At 53.1% G+C, this 18147-nt stretch overlaps 1 protein-coding gene across 3 annotated transcripts; it reads right to left on the bottom strand.

Annotated features, from left to right (window-relative positions):
• Positions 1–1378: 1378 nt before the first annotated feature.
• On the bottom strand, positions 1379–18028 carry UBE2J2 (ubiquitin-conjugating enzyme E2, J2). 3 transcript variants are annotated; one of them, XM_008578156.1, is made up of 7 exons: positions 17699–18028; positions 13779–13909; positions 10983–11023; positions 5150–5252; positions 4922–5060; positions 4314–4394; positions 1379–3611 (listed from the first exon to the last, which is right to left on the bottom strand). In XM_008578156.1, the coding sequence occupies exons 2-7, from the start codon at positions 13907–13909 to the stop codon at positions 3327–3329; spliced, it is 780 nt and encodes a 259-aa protein (XP_008576378.1). In that variant the 5' UTR covers positions 17699–18028; the 3' UTR covers positions 1379–3326. The 3 variants fall into 3 exon arrangements, with proteins under 3 accessions (XP_008576378.1, XP_008576379.1, XP_008576377.1); XM_008578157.1 differs by lacking the exon at positions 17699–18028 and adding an exon at positions 17180–17415; XM_008578155.1 differs by lacking the exon at positions 17699–18028 and adding an exon at positions 17125–17205.
• Between the last annotated feature and the right edge of the window lie 119 nt (positions 18029–18147).

Raw genomic sequence — 18147 nt, 5'->3', positions numbered from 1 at the left:
CCAGAAGGAACAGCTGGCTCATCTGCTGGTGGGGGGGGGGGACACACTGGACCCAGTGGTCTTGGTGGGCAGCACAGAAGAGGGCCCCAGACCTTTCCCAATTTCCAGAAGTCAGCAGAGAAGGGTGAGTGGCCAAGTAGGAGACCCCAGCCCCAGGCCAGGCCCACAGGCAGAGCTGTCCAAGAGATGAAGCTGGGGGTCCCTTCCCAGGGATCCCTGGCCAACGCCTTACCCTCCTCTCAGGTAAAAGTGTCACCTCCAGGGACAAGAGGCCAATTCTGGCATCTCCCAAGCACACTGTTGAAGCCTCAACCCCTCAGGAACTGCCTTCAGCCCTCAGGCATCCGCTGGTGAACCAGCTGCCATGGCTGGGTGGTGGGGACCACATGGCACAAGACCCATGTTGCACCATGCCCCCCTGGAACCCGTGTGTTGAGCCCCGGATGTGACCTGCACCCAGCATGTGTCGGGAAAAGCAGCCCCCACATCCCTGGGGCACAGGGAGGGGTGGGCAAGTGCCGTGGCCCAGGAGACCCCTCCTCACAGGCAGGGCACCCTGCTTTTCTGTCACCTGCATCCTGATCCTTTAAAGCCTGAATGCGGAGAGCTCCTACAACGTGTCTCCCTGTGGCTGCAGATGGACTGGCCCTTCAGCTGTCCTACAGGCAGACAACACAGTGAAGGGAAGGCTCCTTGTTCCCATCCCCAGGCAGCTTCAGAACGAGCCCAGAGCCCAGCAAGTGAGAAGTGGGAACAGCCCCCATCAAGCCTGGGGCTGGGGGGCAGGCTCCGTACCAGTCACCAACTCTGCCCTCAGCACCTCCTCCCCCACTTTTCCCCAAGTGAACACCAGAACCACCTGGAACACAACCAAAAGGATCCTACCCTTAGAGTCGTCCCTGACGAGCTGCCCCCAGGAGGGGAGGCTCAGGCCCAGCTGCTGGCTCTCATCACCCCCTGCCCAGGCCCCAAACCAGACACCCCTGGCCCCGGAGAACTGGTGAAACACAAGACCGCAGGCCCCGGGGCACAGCCTCCCACCAGGCAGCCCCAGACCTCTTGGCTGCATCTACTGGGGACTAAATCCTCAGGGGCAGGCAGCCCGTGAGAACTTCCTCAGGGGAGAAGCAGAAGGCCCCTGAGCACGCAGGAATTGCTTTTCTGCAAGGTCGCTCTCCACAAGCTTTTCTCCCTTTATCAAAACAGACTTTACAGCACAGTCTGCTCAAGCGTCCAGCTGTGCAGGCCAGTGGACATACGCATGCCCAGGGGGCAGTCAAGGACATCTGACTGCCCCCATCAGTGACTCCAGACAAGCTGGGGGAAACCGGATTCTTCCAGGGAAGAGTAATGCAGAACAACGGTCAGAAGCACTTGGTCTAGTACAACAAAGATCACCTTTTATTCTGGGTCAGGCAGTGCAGTGCACGCTCTAGGCACTGCAGGACCTACCTCCACCACTGACCAAGGGTCGCTAAAATTTGAGAAAAGAAATAGCACACGTTAAGTAAACTCCGTATTTGCTAATGTTCCACCTCCCTAGAGCCTCAGGGAGTATCAAGGCTTTGGCACACATGCTGACAGTCGCAGAGTGCCCTCCAGCCCAGCCATGGACCAGGGCAGGGCTGGCATCCAGCACAGGAGGGGAGCAGGGGCTGAGGACTTCCCCCAGCTGCTGCCACACACAGGCCCCTGCTCAGCCCACAGCTCCAGGCCAGGCAGACTGAGGGCCCTAGCAATGGGGGTCGCTGTCAGGACCCACTTGTCAGTACCAACACAGAGTCTCCTATGGCTGAAATGCTGTCCCCAGGCTAAGCAGGTGTGACCCCTGCCCATACACCACCTTGACTGAGCTGCCAGAGATGGACATGCCAACACATAGATACAACATCACGAAATTTAGGAACAAAGATATAATGAAAGGTCTTTTTTCACAAGAGTGGGTTAAATACATACATGTGGTAAATTATAGAGAGATTTTAAATAAACTGATCAAAACACAATGGCAAAGATGTGCACACATGCGGGCTGCACTTCGGTCCCATGGCCCGCCCCTGGAACGAGGGTGGTCTTGCAGCTTCAGTGGGCCTCCTGGTGCTGCTGATGCGCAGCTGTGTCCACCACTGGACACAGTGTCCCTGCCTTGACCTGGTGGCTCACAGGTTTTTCAAGCGATGTGATGCACTCTCAAACTATCCGGTGTGGGTGACGTTATTAAACACAAACGTAGAAAAGGGAAGATGTCCACAATCCAGGGAGTCATGGGTCCCAAAACTGAGACCGCGCAGGCTTATCTTCCGTGCAGAGAGAATACCCAACACAGACAACTGCACAGGAGCATGTCAGCCTATCTTTAAGGTAAATGAAAGCACTTGGACCAAATGTGAGGGAAGCCCCAAAGTGTGCAGAAGCAGTCTGCCTGTCGAGGGGGACCCCTCCCGGGATCCAGGGTCTCTACCCTCCACCAGCACAGGAGGATGATGGACTTCCGAGCCAACTACATATAAAGAATTCAGAGAGAAGGCTCTGCAGGTAGCCGAGAACCGCCAGCAGCAGCCAGAGGAGCTGGGAGGAGGCCCTCCAGGGGATGGGGTGGGTGGGGGCACTGACAGGGCCTGACACCTGAACGAGGTTCAAACTGCCTCTTCCACTCCCGCAGCTGCTACAGTAAAGGACGACCCCTTGTGGTCAGAGAGTGAGTACATCCTTAACTTCTGTAGCAAAAAAAAAAAAAAAAAAAGCTCTTTCTAGAAGGAATTTGTTTCATTTTAACTGACCATAAACACATTTTAAAATACTGACACCAAATCCCATCTCTCCCGGATCCCCAACCATGGCTGTCACTGGCCAGCCAACCCTGCCAACTAAGCCTTGTCACGACACGCCTGGCTCGACACGCACTGCCGCCTGGCCTTCAGCTCCTGCCTGCAGACAAGCCGGGGAGCCCCACTAAGAACGCACACAGAGTATCTGGTAGGCATTGAGTTTTATATTTTTAAGTGACCAAATCTAATAAAATGAAAAACAGATTTACTAAAATGGGTCCAGAAGACAACACAGGATAAAAGCTGTAAAACCAAAGTGTGCGTGGCTCTCGCCAACCATGCCAGCCCCAATGGACGCCAGGTGAGGGGAGGGGGCTGAGAATCTCATCTCCTCCAAATCCGAATCGCACATTTTGGTTTTTGATTTCAAGGTTTTTAAAAAGCTAAACCCAGGAGTCCGGCGGGTCCACCTGCACTCAGTGTGTGTCCAGCCTGCCCGCGCCTTGCTCTGGCACCTGGCGTCCCTCAGCAGCGGCTGTGGATCGTGGCTGATGTGTGTCCTCATTCTTGCGCGATGCTCCGCAGCACGTACTTGACCGTGTAGGCGAAGGCTGCAAAGCCCACTATAACAAACAAGTTCGCCAGGGCACCGCCCAGCAGCCCATGGTGGCGGTTGGCCTGCTGCAGCCCGACCAGGTTGGGGCCGGCCCCCGGTGCATGCCCATTGAGGAGTACAATCCCATTCTGGCCGTGGTGTGTCTCCCCGTCTGGAACCACGTCTGGTAAGGGGAGAGTCGGGGGTCTGCCACTGGTATCGTCTTGTGCTTTCTGTTTTTGCTTAATTTCCTAAGAGCAGAACAGCAAGAAAGCAAAAGTTGGTCTAAACAAACCAATTCTTCCAGGACCAGCACATCAGCTCATGGGAGCCCAGGTTTCCTTATCAGGGCCACACTAAGCTCTCTGTCCTACATGTCAAACACTGACCCCACTTTACAAGAGAAGGAACAGAGCAAGTTGCCAAAACCAATAAGCCTGTGCCTCTCAGACTCTGCACTCAGCCAGGTCAGAGCAATGCTGACCCACTAAGGCCTTGACCACCCTGCTGCCCAGTCCCCTCCACACACCGCCATATCCTCTGTTCTGGCACCAAGACTAGGGAGCACCCAGCCCCATCGACGTGCCTCCCAGCAGCCCAGCTGAGGGCAGCTCCTCAGGCTGGCAAGCTCCATGCCCTTGTGTCGGGCACTGCCCACACTCCATCTGCACACAGCTGACCCCGTCCTCTTCCCCAGCCACTTGGCCTTCTGCCTGTCCTGAACTGTGGCTCCTGGAGGAGAGGCCAGACTGCTGCCCATGCCAGAGTGTGTACTGAGAGGCTGCGGCCAGCACAGACAGCCCTCCCTGTTCTGTGGGAGGGTCTGTGGCCCTCTGGTATATCTGCAGCTTGGGGACACACAGGAACACTTGTTTTCTCCTTGGAAAGAATAAAATCTGAGTGTTTTTAGTGCAGGGGAAGTCTGAGCTGATTTACATCTCTTGCTTTCTTACCTCCACCACTTCAGAGAATAATTCACAGAAGACTTTATCTTTTAAATTAAACGCTAAACTTTGTGCTGCCAGTTGTCTTTTCTAGAGAGAAAGAGAAGGGAAATATCAGCCAGAAAGCTAACTTCACCTCTAAAATTCTAGAAACAGATTATTTCAGAGTCAAGGGCTGCTGTCTTCATGTTGTGAAAAGCACTTAAAAAGCTTGCTCCTCACAAAAAACTACCTTATAGTCCTACAAAGACGTATTCATCTTTTCATTATCATCAATATTAAACTTGACTCCTAGGTAAAAAATAGAAAAGTAACAAGCCATCGGGAAGGAATGGCTGTCGTGCTCCTAGTCTGCGAGCCCCTAGCCCTGCCCTCTGCAAAGTCTCCTGAGGAAGAGACCCTGGCAGCGTGGGTAGCGTGTGGATAAAAGCAGGGTCTAGGGGCAGAGGGGGTGGACCAAGGGAGCGCATCAAGAAAGCCCAGAGCAGAGCGGTCTCTACCTTGGTGCCTGGAGACAGGGACCTGGGAGGGAACCGCACGGCTCCGCCTGCTGAGGACAATGGCAGCCGGGTCTCAGAGACAGAAAACAGCCAAGACCCAAGGCACACAAACCTCACCGTAAAGTCAGATGTCTCTATGCTGCCCAGGGTGGGGCCCTTCTCAACCATGAAGCTCAGCAGGCCCGTCAGGATAGTGGAGACAGACCAGGCTGGGTTCCACGTGTCTGGGTGGAAATCCGTGATGGACAGACATAGCCTGCAAACAAGGGGCTTGGTCAGCAGAGTGTACACTCACTGAGGGCCACAGACAGTGGCTGCACGCTGTGGCACTGGGAAGCATCTCACCTCGTGTTGCACTTGAATCTTCCATTGGGAGTTATCATATAGATACTAGGAGGCTTAAAAGGAAATTCTCTGGGAAATATTAGTTTTCCGTGATAATAGCCACCTACATCAAAAAAGAGAAAAGAAAGAGCCTGGTCAGCATCCACAGCGCGGCTCCTCCAAGTCGCGCCACCCCCACCCTAGCTCTCTGCCCCCCACCCTCATGACCCTTCTTGTCCCCATGCAGCCAGCAGGCTCAGCCCAAGACCTCCTCCTTTCTCCCATGCTCACTCGGCCCTACGGCATCTCATCAGCCCAGCACAGGCCCCCACCCTGGCCGTCTCTGGACACTTCTGGGAGCTCATGATGGCCAAACGCCACCAAGGCCACTGCACACCCTCCTCTACCTGCCCCCAGAATAGCAGTCGGGAGAGGTCCTCATCCAGCTGGGGCCACCTCCCACCCAGCCACATGCCAGCAATCCCTACCTTTAAAAAAACATTCTCAACTCCACATTCTCCCATTACTGCCAACAACTCCCTCACCCCTCTGTCTGCGGTTCTCCATGTCCCTCCACGTAACCCTCCTGCACCTCAAGTCCGCCTGGCCAAGCTCTTCCCCCACCGTGGATCACCCACGCCCATGGCCTGGCCCCTCCCTCACTGCCGTTGGCTGGTCGCCCTTATTCTCCCCAGGTGTAGGGTGCTCTCCCCTCTGCCCACTGTCCTCCCGGGTCTCACTCAGGCTCGTGGCTGCTCCTCAACCAGTACCTCCATCCTAGATCTACAGACCCCTCCCCAAACTCTGAACCGGTGTATTGACTGTCCATGAAACACTGGCCCAGATGTCGCTGTCTAAGACGGAATTCCTGCTACTTGCCCCAAAGAGCAACTCCATCCTCTCATTCATTCAGCCTAAAACCTGGAAGGTCCCCATGTCCCCCATGCCACACCCTTCCATCAGCAAACCCTGTCTGCGCCACCTTCAAACCAACCCAGAGCTCACACTCCAGATGACCTCCACTGGACCCTGCCCTGCCGACCCCTCACAGGCCATGTCACGGCAGGCCCATCCCCTCACCCAAGGCCCCACACTCCGGCTGCTCAGGCTGCACCTGCAAGTTGGATGGAAATGCAGAGCTTCAGGCCAACCTGACCAGCTTGAGCAGAAGGTAGGCTCCATGGGACACCCAGCACCCAGCACTATGCGTCCATGTGTTTTCATAGATGAGCACAGCCAGGTTCAAGGAGCACTAGCCTCCCTGCTGCTCCTGCCATGAGGACTATGGACACTCTAGTCCCTGAGTCACCACAGGTCCCCTCTGCTTTCCACCCTGCACAGGGTGCAGCCCATCCCCCAGAGTGCTCATCGTTTCACGTGCCCTCAACACCTGCTCTGAACAGGAGCTGGACCTTCTCACACCAGAAGCAGGGCTCGGTCCAGTTTCCAGTCCTCCACCTCATCCTAGTTCCTCAAAGTGGTTGATCAGACACCTGCCTTAAGCAGCCACCTGCTGGTGACCACTTCCCTATGGGACAGCGACATGTGGCCTGCTGGACTGGCCCGCTGACCCTCACACCCACATGGACAGCCCAGGCAGGCCAGTGTCCACCTCTCAGTCACTGCATGACCCTGTGGAACTCACGCCTCCTGGCTCTGAACCCACCCATTAGAACTCCCCTCAGGAGCCTGCTTGGTAATGCCCTGGACCCCACTAACAGCTTGGCCAGGGGTCCCTTACCCCCATCCTGGTGCTGACCAGGCTCGTGTGGCTTTTAGGCGTGCCATGTTCCCCACAGCCTGTGAGTAATAAAGTCTTTATTTCCATTTTGTCTCTCCCAGTCATCGAAGGGGCGCTCTCCTCTGAAAGACCCTATATTAAAACACTTCTCTACTGTCTGCCTCCCTCAAGGGGCCACGTTCCCAAGCATGGGGATGCTGTGGCTTCCTCTCTGTGCTTCGTCCCCGGGATGGCACTTGTGGACACGGACACAACTGTGGAGGGACAACAAGAGCAAGTGTCGGCTGTAAGGCCAGCAGGACAAGCAGACAAGTCTGCCAGCGAGAGGATCCTACCAGGAGCTGCACTCAGTGCACACACACACTCTAGACCATGAAGAAGTCAGAACAGAAAATGAGCAAAAGACATCCACAGGCACTTTTCCAACAAGAAGCAGGAACAGCTGCTGCACACCTGAGAATATGTTCAGCTCAGCACTTCCAGGGAAGTGCAACTAAACTGGCAAGGAGGAGTGCCATTTCTAGCTTAGCAGAGGGTGGTGGGAGGGCAGGCACCCTCCTGTCCCGCTGTGGGTTGAGCCCACCAGGAAAAGCCTTGCTGACCAGTGATCCCACCTCTTGTTATCCAACCAAGAGAAGCACAGATGAGGGCACAGAGAACCACATGCAAAGATGTTCACGCACCCTGTGTGTGCCCAGTGAAAGACGGGAAACACCCACTTGCCCTTCAGAGGGAAGGAGCCAGGCAGAGCAGGAACATACATGACTCGTGACTTAGAGCAAATTAAATGACAAAAACAGCCAAACTGCAGGACAACACATACGGCAAGTTACTTATGCTAAAATACACAGAAGTGTGCAATTTTCTGCATGCAAAGACGTGTCCTTTAAACTGCAGAGAATAAATTCAGAGAGAGTATGTGTTTAGCATTAGGAGGGCCAGATCTTCACTCAGAGGTCAAAGTGCAGCTCATGCTAGGCACACAACAGGCACACACCACGGGCCTGCGACCCCCACACCCCAACCAGGAATGCAGAGAAACAGGTGCATGATGTCCCCCAAGGCTCCCTGAGGAATGAGCCATAAGCACAGCCTTGGCCAAGCCTGGGGACAAAAACCGACAGAGGGCACCCTGCCAGAGATGCCAACGGCCGCCTGTGGACATCCTATGGCCCCAAACCACTTGTTGAAAAGGCTATGCTGCTCCTCTGAATTGCTTTTGCACCTTTGTCAAAAATCAGGTGGTCGATGGCTGGTGGTTAGTTCAGCTGGCAAGAGTGTGATGTTGTAACACCAATGTCCAGCTTTCAGCTCCCCATACTGGCCAACAACAACAACAAAAAAACAGGTGGCTGCTGTTTCTGGGCTCTCTGTTCTCTGTCTCTCCCTCTATGACCACCAGGTCCCCCTCACTGGAGCTGTAATTTTCATGTAAATTTTAGGATAAGCTGCATGACTACAAGAAATCTTGCTGGGATTTGGACAGGATTGTGTTAAATCTACAAGTTAATTTAGGGAGAATTCTTTAACAACACTTGCACGGGAAGCCAGTTTTGAACTGTTAAGACCAGCAGAAGGAGGGTCATGGCCACCCAGGGCTGAGCTGGACAGACATGGACCCAACAGAGAAGCCACCATGAAGGCAGGGAGGAAGGGTCAAAATACCCAAAAGGCAAAGAGGAGCACATCAGGAAGGAAGTGCTTGTCAATAACATCAGACCTGAGGACTGAGAACAGGCCCCGGGCTGCAGCAACACAAGGGGTTCCTTGAAGACCCCAAGGAGAGCAGTGTCAGCAGAAGTGAGGGGCAGCCCCACATGAGGAGGAGGGGGCAGCCACAGGTGCTGCCTGGTGAGTGGAAAGGGGGAAGGGGCAGAGGAGGGGAGGAGGCATTAAGTTTTTTTTCTCAGAAGGAAGGATTCAGCATATTTGAAGCCTGAGGGACAGGACCAGCAGAGAACCACCAGGAGGGAGAGAAGATGGGCTAAGGACCCTAGAACTGGGGGAAATGGGGGCACAGTACAAGGTGAAGCCCAAGTGACAGTCCCTCGTCCCCATACCCGAACGTCCCACAGTGCTGCCCCTCATCTTCCTACTGCATCCAGCCCTGCCCTGGTGTCTGTCTCAGCTTCACCAGCAACAGCCCTGACTGGTCTTATTGAGGAGAGTGGGGTCTAGTTACAAGATTAACAAATGTTTACTATTTATTTGGAAAATACCAAAACTACAAAGAACAAAAAAAGTTAAAAACCTGGCATAATACCACTTCCTACAGATAACCACTGCACGTTTTTGGTGAATATTCTTTAAGTTTGTTAAAAACACATACACATTTAATAAGTTTTTTTTTTTTTTTTTTGTCTTTTGTCTTTTGTCTTTTTCTGTGTCCGGCAACGGATCGCAACCCTCAGTGTCGCCCCCGTACCGGACCGGGGACCGGCAACGGGACCGCAACCCTTGGTGTTGCTCCCACGCCTCGCTCAGCCAGTGAGCGGGAACCGGTCTGCATGTGGGATCCGAACCCTTGGGCGGGAGCACCGCCGTGCTTCCCAAGCGGCGCACTATCCAGTGGTGTTGCTCCCACGCCTCGCTCAGCCAGTGAGCGGGAACCGGTCTGCATGTGGGATCCGAACCCTTGGGCGGGAGCCCCGCCGCGCTTCCCAAGCGGCGCACTATCCAGTGCGCCACCGGGCCGGCCCTTAATAAGTATTTTTAAATCATGTGTACAAACTGTTTTGCAGACCATCTTTTTTCTTATCTCCAGGAAATTGTCCACAAGGTGACTTCTCAGACGCACGGCTCCACGTATTTCACCTGCACCCTGCTGCTGGACACGCCGGCGGTCTCCACTCTTGTTACTACAAACATTATACAACATGCCCACCCTATAGACACGCTTCTGTGCACTTGCTTCCCTAGGACAGACCGTCCCAGAACTGGAATTCCTGGGCCCAAGGAGGGTCTTCAGGTAAGCCTGGGGATACGTGGGCAAAACCACCTTCAAGAGAGCTTGGCCTTTTTCATTCTTGACCACCCACAACTCTGCCCTGACAGTCAATGGCAGTGGTTTTCAAACTTTCTTCTAGAAGAACTCTTCTCTAGTGAAATCCTAATGCAAAACCTTCTCACATGGGCAGACAAATGCCTGCTGCTCTGGCCAACTTAAGTCAGGACCCACCGCTCCGCCCTGGACTTCCCTGTGGGTCAGTGTCCATGGGTACATGTTTCCTGACATGGCCCAAAATCTGAGGCTGGTGCCATTCTCCCCACAAGGGGACAGCTCTGAAGTCTACCTTGTAAACACCACCAAGGACCCTAGATGGTAGCTGGTGACCTGGAGGAGTCAGGCCACAGAATCAGCTTCAGCAGCAGTTAGGAGAGTTGGGATGCTGGGCAGGTCCTGCAGATCCCCTAGGCCTCAAATGCCCCATCCGCACAAGAAGCCACTGCTTAGCTCAGAGACTGCTCTGAGGATCACAAGATACTGAAAGTGCATAGCACAGAGTAAGCACGTAGATAACAACCTTCACCTTGGTCTTCAGAAATAACAGAAGAAGGGCCGGCCGGGTGGCGCACTGCTATAGTGCGCCGCTTGGGAAGCGCGGTGGCGCTCCCGCCGAGGGTTCGGATCCCACATACAGACCGGTTCCCGCTCACTGGCTGAGCGAGGCGCGGGAGCAACGCCGAGGGTTGCGGTCCTGTTGCTGGTCCCGGTCCGGTACGGGGGCGACACTGAGGGTTGCAATCCGTTTCCGGACATGGAAAAAAACAAAAAAAAAAAAAAAGAAATAACAGAAGAACATGTCTGTGTCTCACTGTCTCCCCACCTGTTTTTCCCAGCCCTAGTCCTACAGATCCTGGAGGCTGGTGAAACACTGGTACTGACAGAGTGTCCCTGAAGGCTTAGACACACTGGCAAAACCAAGCTCTGAGCAAACGCTTCTAGGACTTGGAGAAATACTAGGATGAGTTCCAAGTAAGTCCAATTTAACTAATGCACATCCAAAATAGAAAGATTGTTATTTACAAATAAAGATTGGTTATTTAACAGGTAAGGTCTATTCAGATGTAAAAACTGCCTGTTGTTTTTCTACTGCAAAGCATAACACTTACCTTCATAAGGGGTCATCTCAGGGCCTCGGACAACATAGTGCCTAAGGGAGAGAAAAAAATTACTCAGGGGCCGAACCCGTGGTGCACTCGGGAGAGTGCGGCGCTGGGAGCGCGGCAGCGCTCCCGCCGCGGGTTCGGATCCTATATAGGGATGACCGGTGCGCTCACAGCGCTCACTGGCTGAGCGTGGTGCGGGGGGTCTCAAAAAAAAAAGGAAAAAAAAAAAAAAAAAATTACTCAGGATTTAGGGACAACATATTCTCCAAAATCTGAGTCTCTCCAAGGCCAGCATTAACAGGACCCAGTCAAAACCACGCTCACGTTCAGTTAGTGAACTGAAGGTTCAACAGCAAACAGCAACACGGTCTCAAAACCCTCAGTCTCCAGTGTAGCAGGTGTGTTGGTTACTTTGTGCTGAGATCTTAGAGGGTATATTTTCTAAATTTTCCATGAAGTATTTTTGTTTCCACAGTACAACATGCAAAAAGTTAATCCTAATTATTAACATCAACTGAAACTTTAAAAAAACTTTAATCTCACAGTATATTAAGATGTAGTTGAAAATATGTATTACAGACATAAAAACATAACATATTCTTTGTACCATGCACACAGGCTAAACAGGGCACAGCTAGTGACATGAGGCTGGCTATGTCCCCACCGCCCAACCATCATGTTGATGTTCCTGGAAAAACCAGAGACAATCTTGGAGAAGCTGTCCTCAAGCAGGAGAAGCAGGGACCACCTATGACTGTCCCCAAAGCCAAAGTCCTCACACAGAACTCAACCTCAGACCAGAAGCAGCAGGAATACAGACTCCAAACTCCACTCCCCCATGCAAATAAACAAGGCTTTAGCTTTATGTAAGCAGGTGTTTGGGCTTTATGGGTTCTCAAACAACACAGAAGAGCAGAAAGAAGAAAGTAAAACTAACTAGAAATGCCAGAATCCAGAAACAACCATAAACACCTGGGGACCATTCTTCCAAAGGCCTCCCCACCAGGATATGTATGCGCATCATTTTAACATTGACACTGTCACTGTACAAATGGCTCAGAGCAGAGCACATGACACACCCAGAAACATGCCTTCATTTGTTACTGTCCCAATTACTGTGTCTGACCTAAGAACACCGGGAAGATAAGCAAGTCCTCTTCCTGAGATGGAGCCCAGCAGCCCTGAGGCAGAGATGAGACCCCCTGCACGTGGGGCATTCAGCTCACCAAACAGTCCTTTTCTAGAAAAGCACTCTTGTTCTCAGCTAACGGCACTGAGGCCGTGCAGAAGCATTCTCACAGCAGGCCTGGCTCTGCTGTCACAGGCCAGCTCCCACTACCCTAGCAGATAAGAGGATTCACTGCCCTACACTGTGTGTACAAACAGTGTAGCTTATGCTGGACCCCTGCTCTCCTCTTGAGAGCATGGACATTCGGCAGGCACCAGGCAGAGGGTGCCCACATGACCAGTCCCCAGTAAAACCCAGGGCACAGAGTCTGATGAGCTTCCCTGGTTGACAACATTCCACATGTGCTGTACAACCTTGGTGCTGGGGAACTGACAGTGCCCTGTACAACTGTCCGGGGCAAGGATTCTGGATGTTCACACCTGGCTTCCCGTGGACTTTGCCCCACGTGCCTCTTCCCTCTGCTTGTTTTGCTGTCTTTTCACTGCAATAAATCTTAACAGTGAGTCTTCCAAGCAAACCCACAGATTCATGTGGGGAGAGGTTCCCCACATAGTGAGGATGTTCCATGAGTCAGGGAAGAGGTGAGCCACCCACAGAGCCTATCTCCACATCTACCAACTATGTCCTGGGGGACGGGAGAGCTCTGGTGCCCCACAGAGGCTGCCCACCCCAGGAATGCTCCACTTGCCAGGGTTGGGCCTCCTCCGTAAGCTGGGAAAGGTGAACCTGGAAAGTACTTCTTATTAATTCAGTTAAATCTTTTTTCGCTAGGGCCGGCCAGTTAATTCAGTTGGTTAGAATGTGGTGCTGGAAACACCAAGGTCAACGGGTTGGGATCCCCACACAGGCTAGCTGCCGAAGATAAATAAATCTCTCTTCTCTAGATTAAAAAAAAAAAAAGAGTATTTTTTAAAGATCAAAACATAAAACATCCTTCAGATAAAGAGAAAATGCTTCCTAACACCTCAGCCTTACACTTTATTTCTTTGAAAATCACCAGCAAACCCAGCAGCAGCAGCATTTCCTCAGAGGTATATGTACTCATAACTTCACGTTGCCACAAGCTCTGCCGTGAAATAAACACTTACGAGGCACAGGTCCTCTTGCTGTCAGACCAAGGGTCATAGGTACCCGGCCTGGACCAGTGCTGGGGGCCAGGGTGTCAGGACCCTGGTCCCATCGTGAACTCTCCAAAGCAAAATAGGCTAATTCCCAGTGTCTAGTGAGCCCCTCCTATCAGGGCAGTGGGACAACAGAGAGAGTCTGGAAATACAGTTTCTCCCGTTAAGTGTTTGGCCCGCAGGGTTACATGGTCAACAGCTGTGAACCCTGAATACCCCAAAGCCTCCCCTAAGGACCCCAGGAAGGATTCTCTTTCTAGCCTCAGCCCAAGTCAAGCAGGACTCTGTGGTACCCCTGGCATGCTGTCTGTCCATTGGGAAGAGGAGCAGAGAGTGTCTACAGGCCTCTTGGCATCTACTCACACCTGAGGAGGGTGCAGAGTTTCTCTCCAATGCCACTACCAGGAGCACCAGGCCCACCCACCTGGCCAGCAGAGAACCTGTGTGACAGCAAGATGATGAAGGGTGAACAGTGACGCAGAGCCTTACCATTCAAGAATATTGGAAGGGAGAGGCTCAGCACAGATGTAAGGCACTGGATCCTTCTTAATTCGAAGGTAGTCCTGTTTCAGTCTCTGGGTTGCTGTTGTTGGAGCTCTCTTATTGCTGTTGCTGCTCATCTATTGAAAACAGACGTTTTCATTATAAACAACAAGGGACCTATGACCGCAGCTTTCCATGCCCAGAGGCAGCATCCACAACCACTCACCTCTGCAGTCCATCATCCCTTCATCCCTTCGCAACCAACCCTAATATGCACATCTCATCCCAGACACCCAGAACCACAGCCCATGGGTCACCCTGACTCGACACCCATCCAGGCAGCCACAGGCCCTCAGGATTATCTTCTCCCCCATGCCCTGCCAACACTTTCATTTATGCAGTATACGCGACCAGCACTTAGCACAGATGCCGAGATAAAGAGAACCCTGAAGCCTCACTCCTGTCCTCAAGGAATTTAAATGGGGATAAAGACTTCTCATTTGAAGGGACTTGGGTAGGTTGAAGCCGGCTCCCAAGAGCAACGGTGCACATCTTCCAACTGTGCTCAGTGATGCCTCCCTGACAGAGTGTTCACACCAAGGAAACTGGCAAGCACCTTCACCACCCCCACTTCCACGCCTGTTGTCCAATGGAGCCTCTCTCTGAGGATGGAGATAGAGACTCTGGAGAGACTCTGAGGCACTTGCTCTACAGAGGGGTAGGCATGCCTTCCAGGTAGGAGCTACAGGTGGACAGGCAGAAACAGAAAAAGCATGCATGCCTATCACAGCACTGGTTGCTGTATTAGGAGCCCACACACAGTGAAGGGTAGGGATGGGACTGGCAGGGGAGGCAAGGCCAGGTCAGCACGCAGTGCCCCAGAAGGGTTTTAGGTCCAAGCCTTCTTCTGTTAGAAAGGTCACTCTGGTACCCTGGCATAGGACACACAAGACAGCACTAAAGGCTGGGGATGGGGAGTGAGGTGGCACCATCTTTCAAGAGACGAGACTGGATCAGGGGACCCTGGGACACTTCAGCTATGTTCCAGAGGCTGAAGAGAGGGATGGTGATGGGCAACATAGGGCTCCTCACTGCCGCAGACATCAGAACAGCTCCAACTCAATCTCTTTTATATACTGGGGTTTCTCATAATTTAAAATGGAAATGCAAAAAAGTTCTGTAGCTAAAAATAAAGTGTGAAAACCACCAGTCTAAAACATGACAGAGAACACAAGGGGCCATGCAGGGATGGAGGGGAAGCAGCAAGATGGGCATCACTTCCTGGGCTGGAAGGGGCAGGCTGGGCGTGGGCAGCGAGTGGGCGGTGGCCACACCTGCCCGACACCATCAACCCTGATCTGCCCACTGCAGCCCCGCCACATCCCCCACACCAGGTCTCTCCTCCTCCGACACCAACACTGCAACACACTGTTCCCCACCCATCTCACATAGTCCTCTCTGGCCCAACATTTTAATAATGGCCCTGGACATCAGTGGCCAACAATAACAGCCAATGATCTTCATCCTGACCTCCCAGTCCATACAAACCTGAAGCCAACCCCACCCCAGCCTCAGGGCCTTAGCTCAGCAGTTCAAGTTCACTGTGGACGTCCACCCGCTCCTTCACCACTACCTGCACACCATCCCGGGTCTCTGCCCACACATCATCTCTTCAGGGAGGTCTCCAGACTCTTGACCCCCGGCCTGGCTTATTTGTCCTTGGAGTACCATCTCCGCCAGCCTGCTCAGTGTCTGCCTCCCCTAAACCGGTTGGGTCCTTGTGATGACACTCCGAACCGCCTGGGCCTGCAAGTACCCACAGTGCAATGCCCTTGCACGTGGCCTCAGCAACAGTGCCCATGCTGATTCTCGTTCTGGGGTCCCGGGCCTTGCAATCCTTGCTCACCACTTCCTGCCCATTCCTATTTTGCTAACCCTAATGCAGGACCCTGGTACTCTTCCTGTCAACTACCATGACAGCCTCCAAACTTCTCCACTTGGTACAGAAGGTCTCCCAGCGTCCAGTCTCTTCCCATTTCAGTCCACCTTGCACACTTAAGTCAATGCACAGTTCTGATCGTCCATTCCCCCCAACAGCCCTTCGGTATTTTCTCACAATCAAGCAAATAAACGTCAACACCCCCCACCTGCCAATCCTTTGACAAAGCAGCCCCAGCTGGCCTTCCTAGTTCCCCACTCGCAAGGCCCCTGATACAGCCCAAGCTCCAAACCCCTGAGTGACTCACCCACCCCTTCTCATGGCTGCCTCCCAGACCAGTCTCCATTGGTGGAAAACTCACCAAGCCCCTTCCTGGCTTAGCTTGAGAGCTATGTCCTTCAGAGGCCTCCCGGATTTCCTTAGTCGATATCTTCCACCCTGTCCTTCACCACCAGCCTCCGCACAACCGAACACCTCACCACGCAGGGGCCTTTTGGGCCCCTGCAGAGGTTAGGGTGGGCTCCTCTGACGGATCCTCCCCAGAAGTGTCCCAACCAGGAGCAGGGTTACAGTCCTGCTTGAGAAGGCAGTGCTTCCACACAACACCGTCCCCAAGCTCCTGGCTCCAGAAGTCAAATGAGCAAGGGAGCTCGCCTCGGACCAACATCTAGTAACAAACAGCCACAATCCACAAGGAGAACCAACACACAAGACTTGTTTCTCTTAAATGTTCACCCTAAAGTTAACAATCCACCATACACAAAATAATCCACTGGAACACAAGTGTTAGACTTAGCTAAATGACCAAATTGGTGCTTAATCAAAGTTAGTGGACAGCCACACACAAAAACTTAAAATAGCCCCTGCCTGATCTGTCACGAGCAAACTTCTCTCTCACACTTGCTTTTAGAGGCATAATCTTTTAAATCATATTTACGACTCCATTACTCAGTCTCCCCACGTACCCCTTCTTTGCCTCACACAGAATAGTGCTCTCATGTTCCTCCAGGGGAGTTCAGGTGACCGTTTCTCCTAATTCTCCCCATCCAATGGGGACAGCAGGAGAGTAGGGAATAAAGAAACACAAGGGAATCAGGATGTGAAAACAGAGCGTTACGTGTATGTGCTTCAGACTCCCCTCAAACAAGTCCCCATAAACAGAGGACACGTCGAGGTGTATTATACTGAACAAAAGAGTGTAGACAGTTCAAATAAAATGGCTTGGATGAAAAACATTCACACAGAGAAACTGAAGGAAAGCAGCCTGAATCACCATCAAGGACACCGTGTCTTCGTGCTGAGGTGGTGATCGAGGTGTATTATACTGAACAAAAGAGTGTAGACAGTTCAAATAAAATGGCTTGGATGAAAAACATTCACACAGAAAAACTGAAGGAAAGCAGCCTGAATCACCATCAAGGACACCGTGTCTTCGTGCTGAGGTGGTGGCTGCCCAGCATCCATTCACCTTGTTCTCTTTTTCTGTGGACCTCTGTCTTCTGCTCTGAGCACGTGCAACTCAAGTGATGTTGTGGCATGAGACCTGGGCCTGACCGATCAGATGGGCACGGGACACACCCAGGCCAGGACTTCCACAGAAGCCTCTCCCTTCTCCACCAGGATTGCTTCACAGGTGGGACGGACGCACAGAGCTGATGGAGGCACGCACCTGCCTGAGAATGGAGCTGCCACTGAGGTCAGCAGTGCTACACTGTGCACTGATTACTACTGACTGCAAGTTCTGGGCACCCCGACCAACAGTGCCTGAAGTCTGTGTGCTAAACTTTTCAGTTAGGTGGGACGATTAGGTTCCTTTGTTTTGAAGCCAGATCCGACCAAGGGTCATTCACCGGGAACAAAGCCCTGCCTACAGATAAGCTTGTCCCTTAGCCGTTGCCCCGCTGGGCTGCAGCCTCACCTCTCCTGAGCTGTCTCATACCTGGGTCTGGCAGAAACCTGGGAACTGAACTTTTAACTAAATGCATACCTGCTCAGTGGCATGCACTGAGAAAAAGGCCGGAAAGTTACACCCGCTCAAAGGTCGAGGTGGAGCCGGTTAACTGGCGCAGGGCAGGGACTAGCTCCGACCCCAAGTCCCGCTCTGGCCCCGCGGTGGAGCCGACCCTGGCGCCCCGCTCTCGCCGCCTTGATTGTTCTCCCGTTACACGGCCCCAGAAGCGTGACCCTGGGCGCTCGTTTCTGCCGGACTCGGGAGCGGTCTGAGGCTCCAGGTGTCCGGAGGTCAAGCGGCGGCGGGCTCGACGGCCGCCACCCCCGACGCGGGCTCCCCGGGAGCCTCTACGGCCAAGATCAGTGCCGGCTCGTCCCGGAGGTCTCCGCAAGTGTCCCAACTGACCGGAGGCTTCACGGGGGCGACCCTGCCGTGCGGCCACGCGAGTCCCCAGACTAGCCGGTGGACCACGACGGCCCGGAGCC

This window comes from Galeopterus variegatus, unplaced genomic scaffold (genome assembly GCF_000696425.1).
Source record: "Galeopterus variegatus unplaced genomic scaffold, G_variegatus-3.0.2 Scaffold1637, whole genome shotgun sequence".
Taxonomy (NCBI): domain Eukaryota; kingdom Metazoa; phylum Chordata; class Mammalia; order Dermoptera; family Cynocephalidae; genus Galeopterus; species Galeopterus variegatus.
The sequence above is the reverse complement of the archived record's forward strand: the minus strand, read 5'-3'. Positions and strand labels throughout refer to the sequence as shown.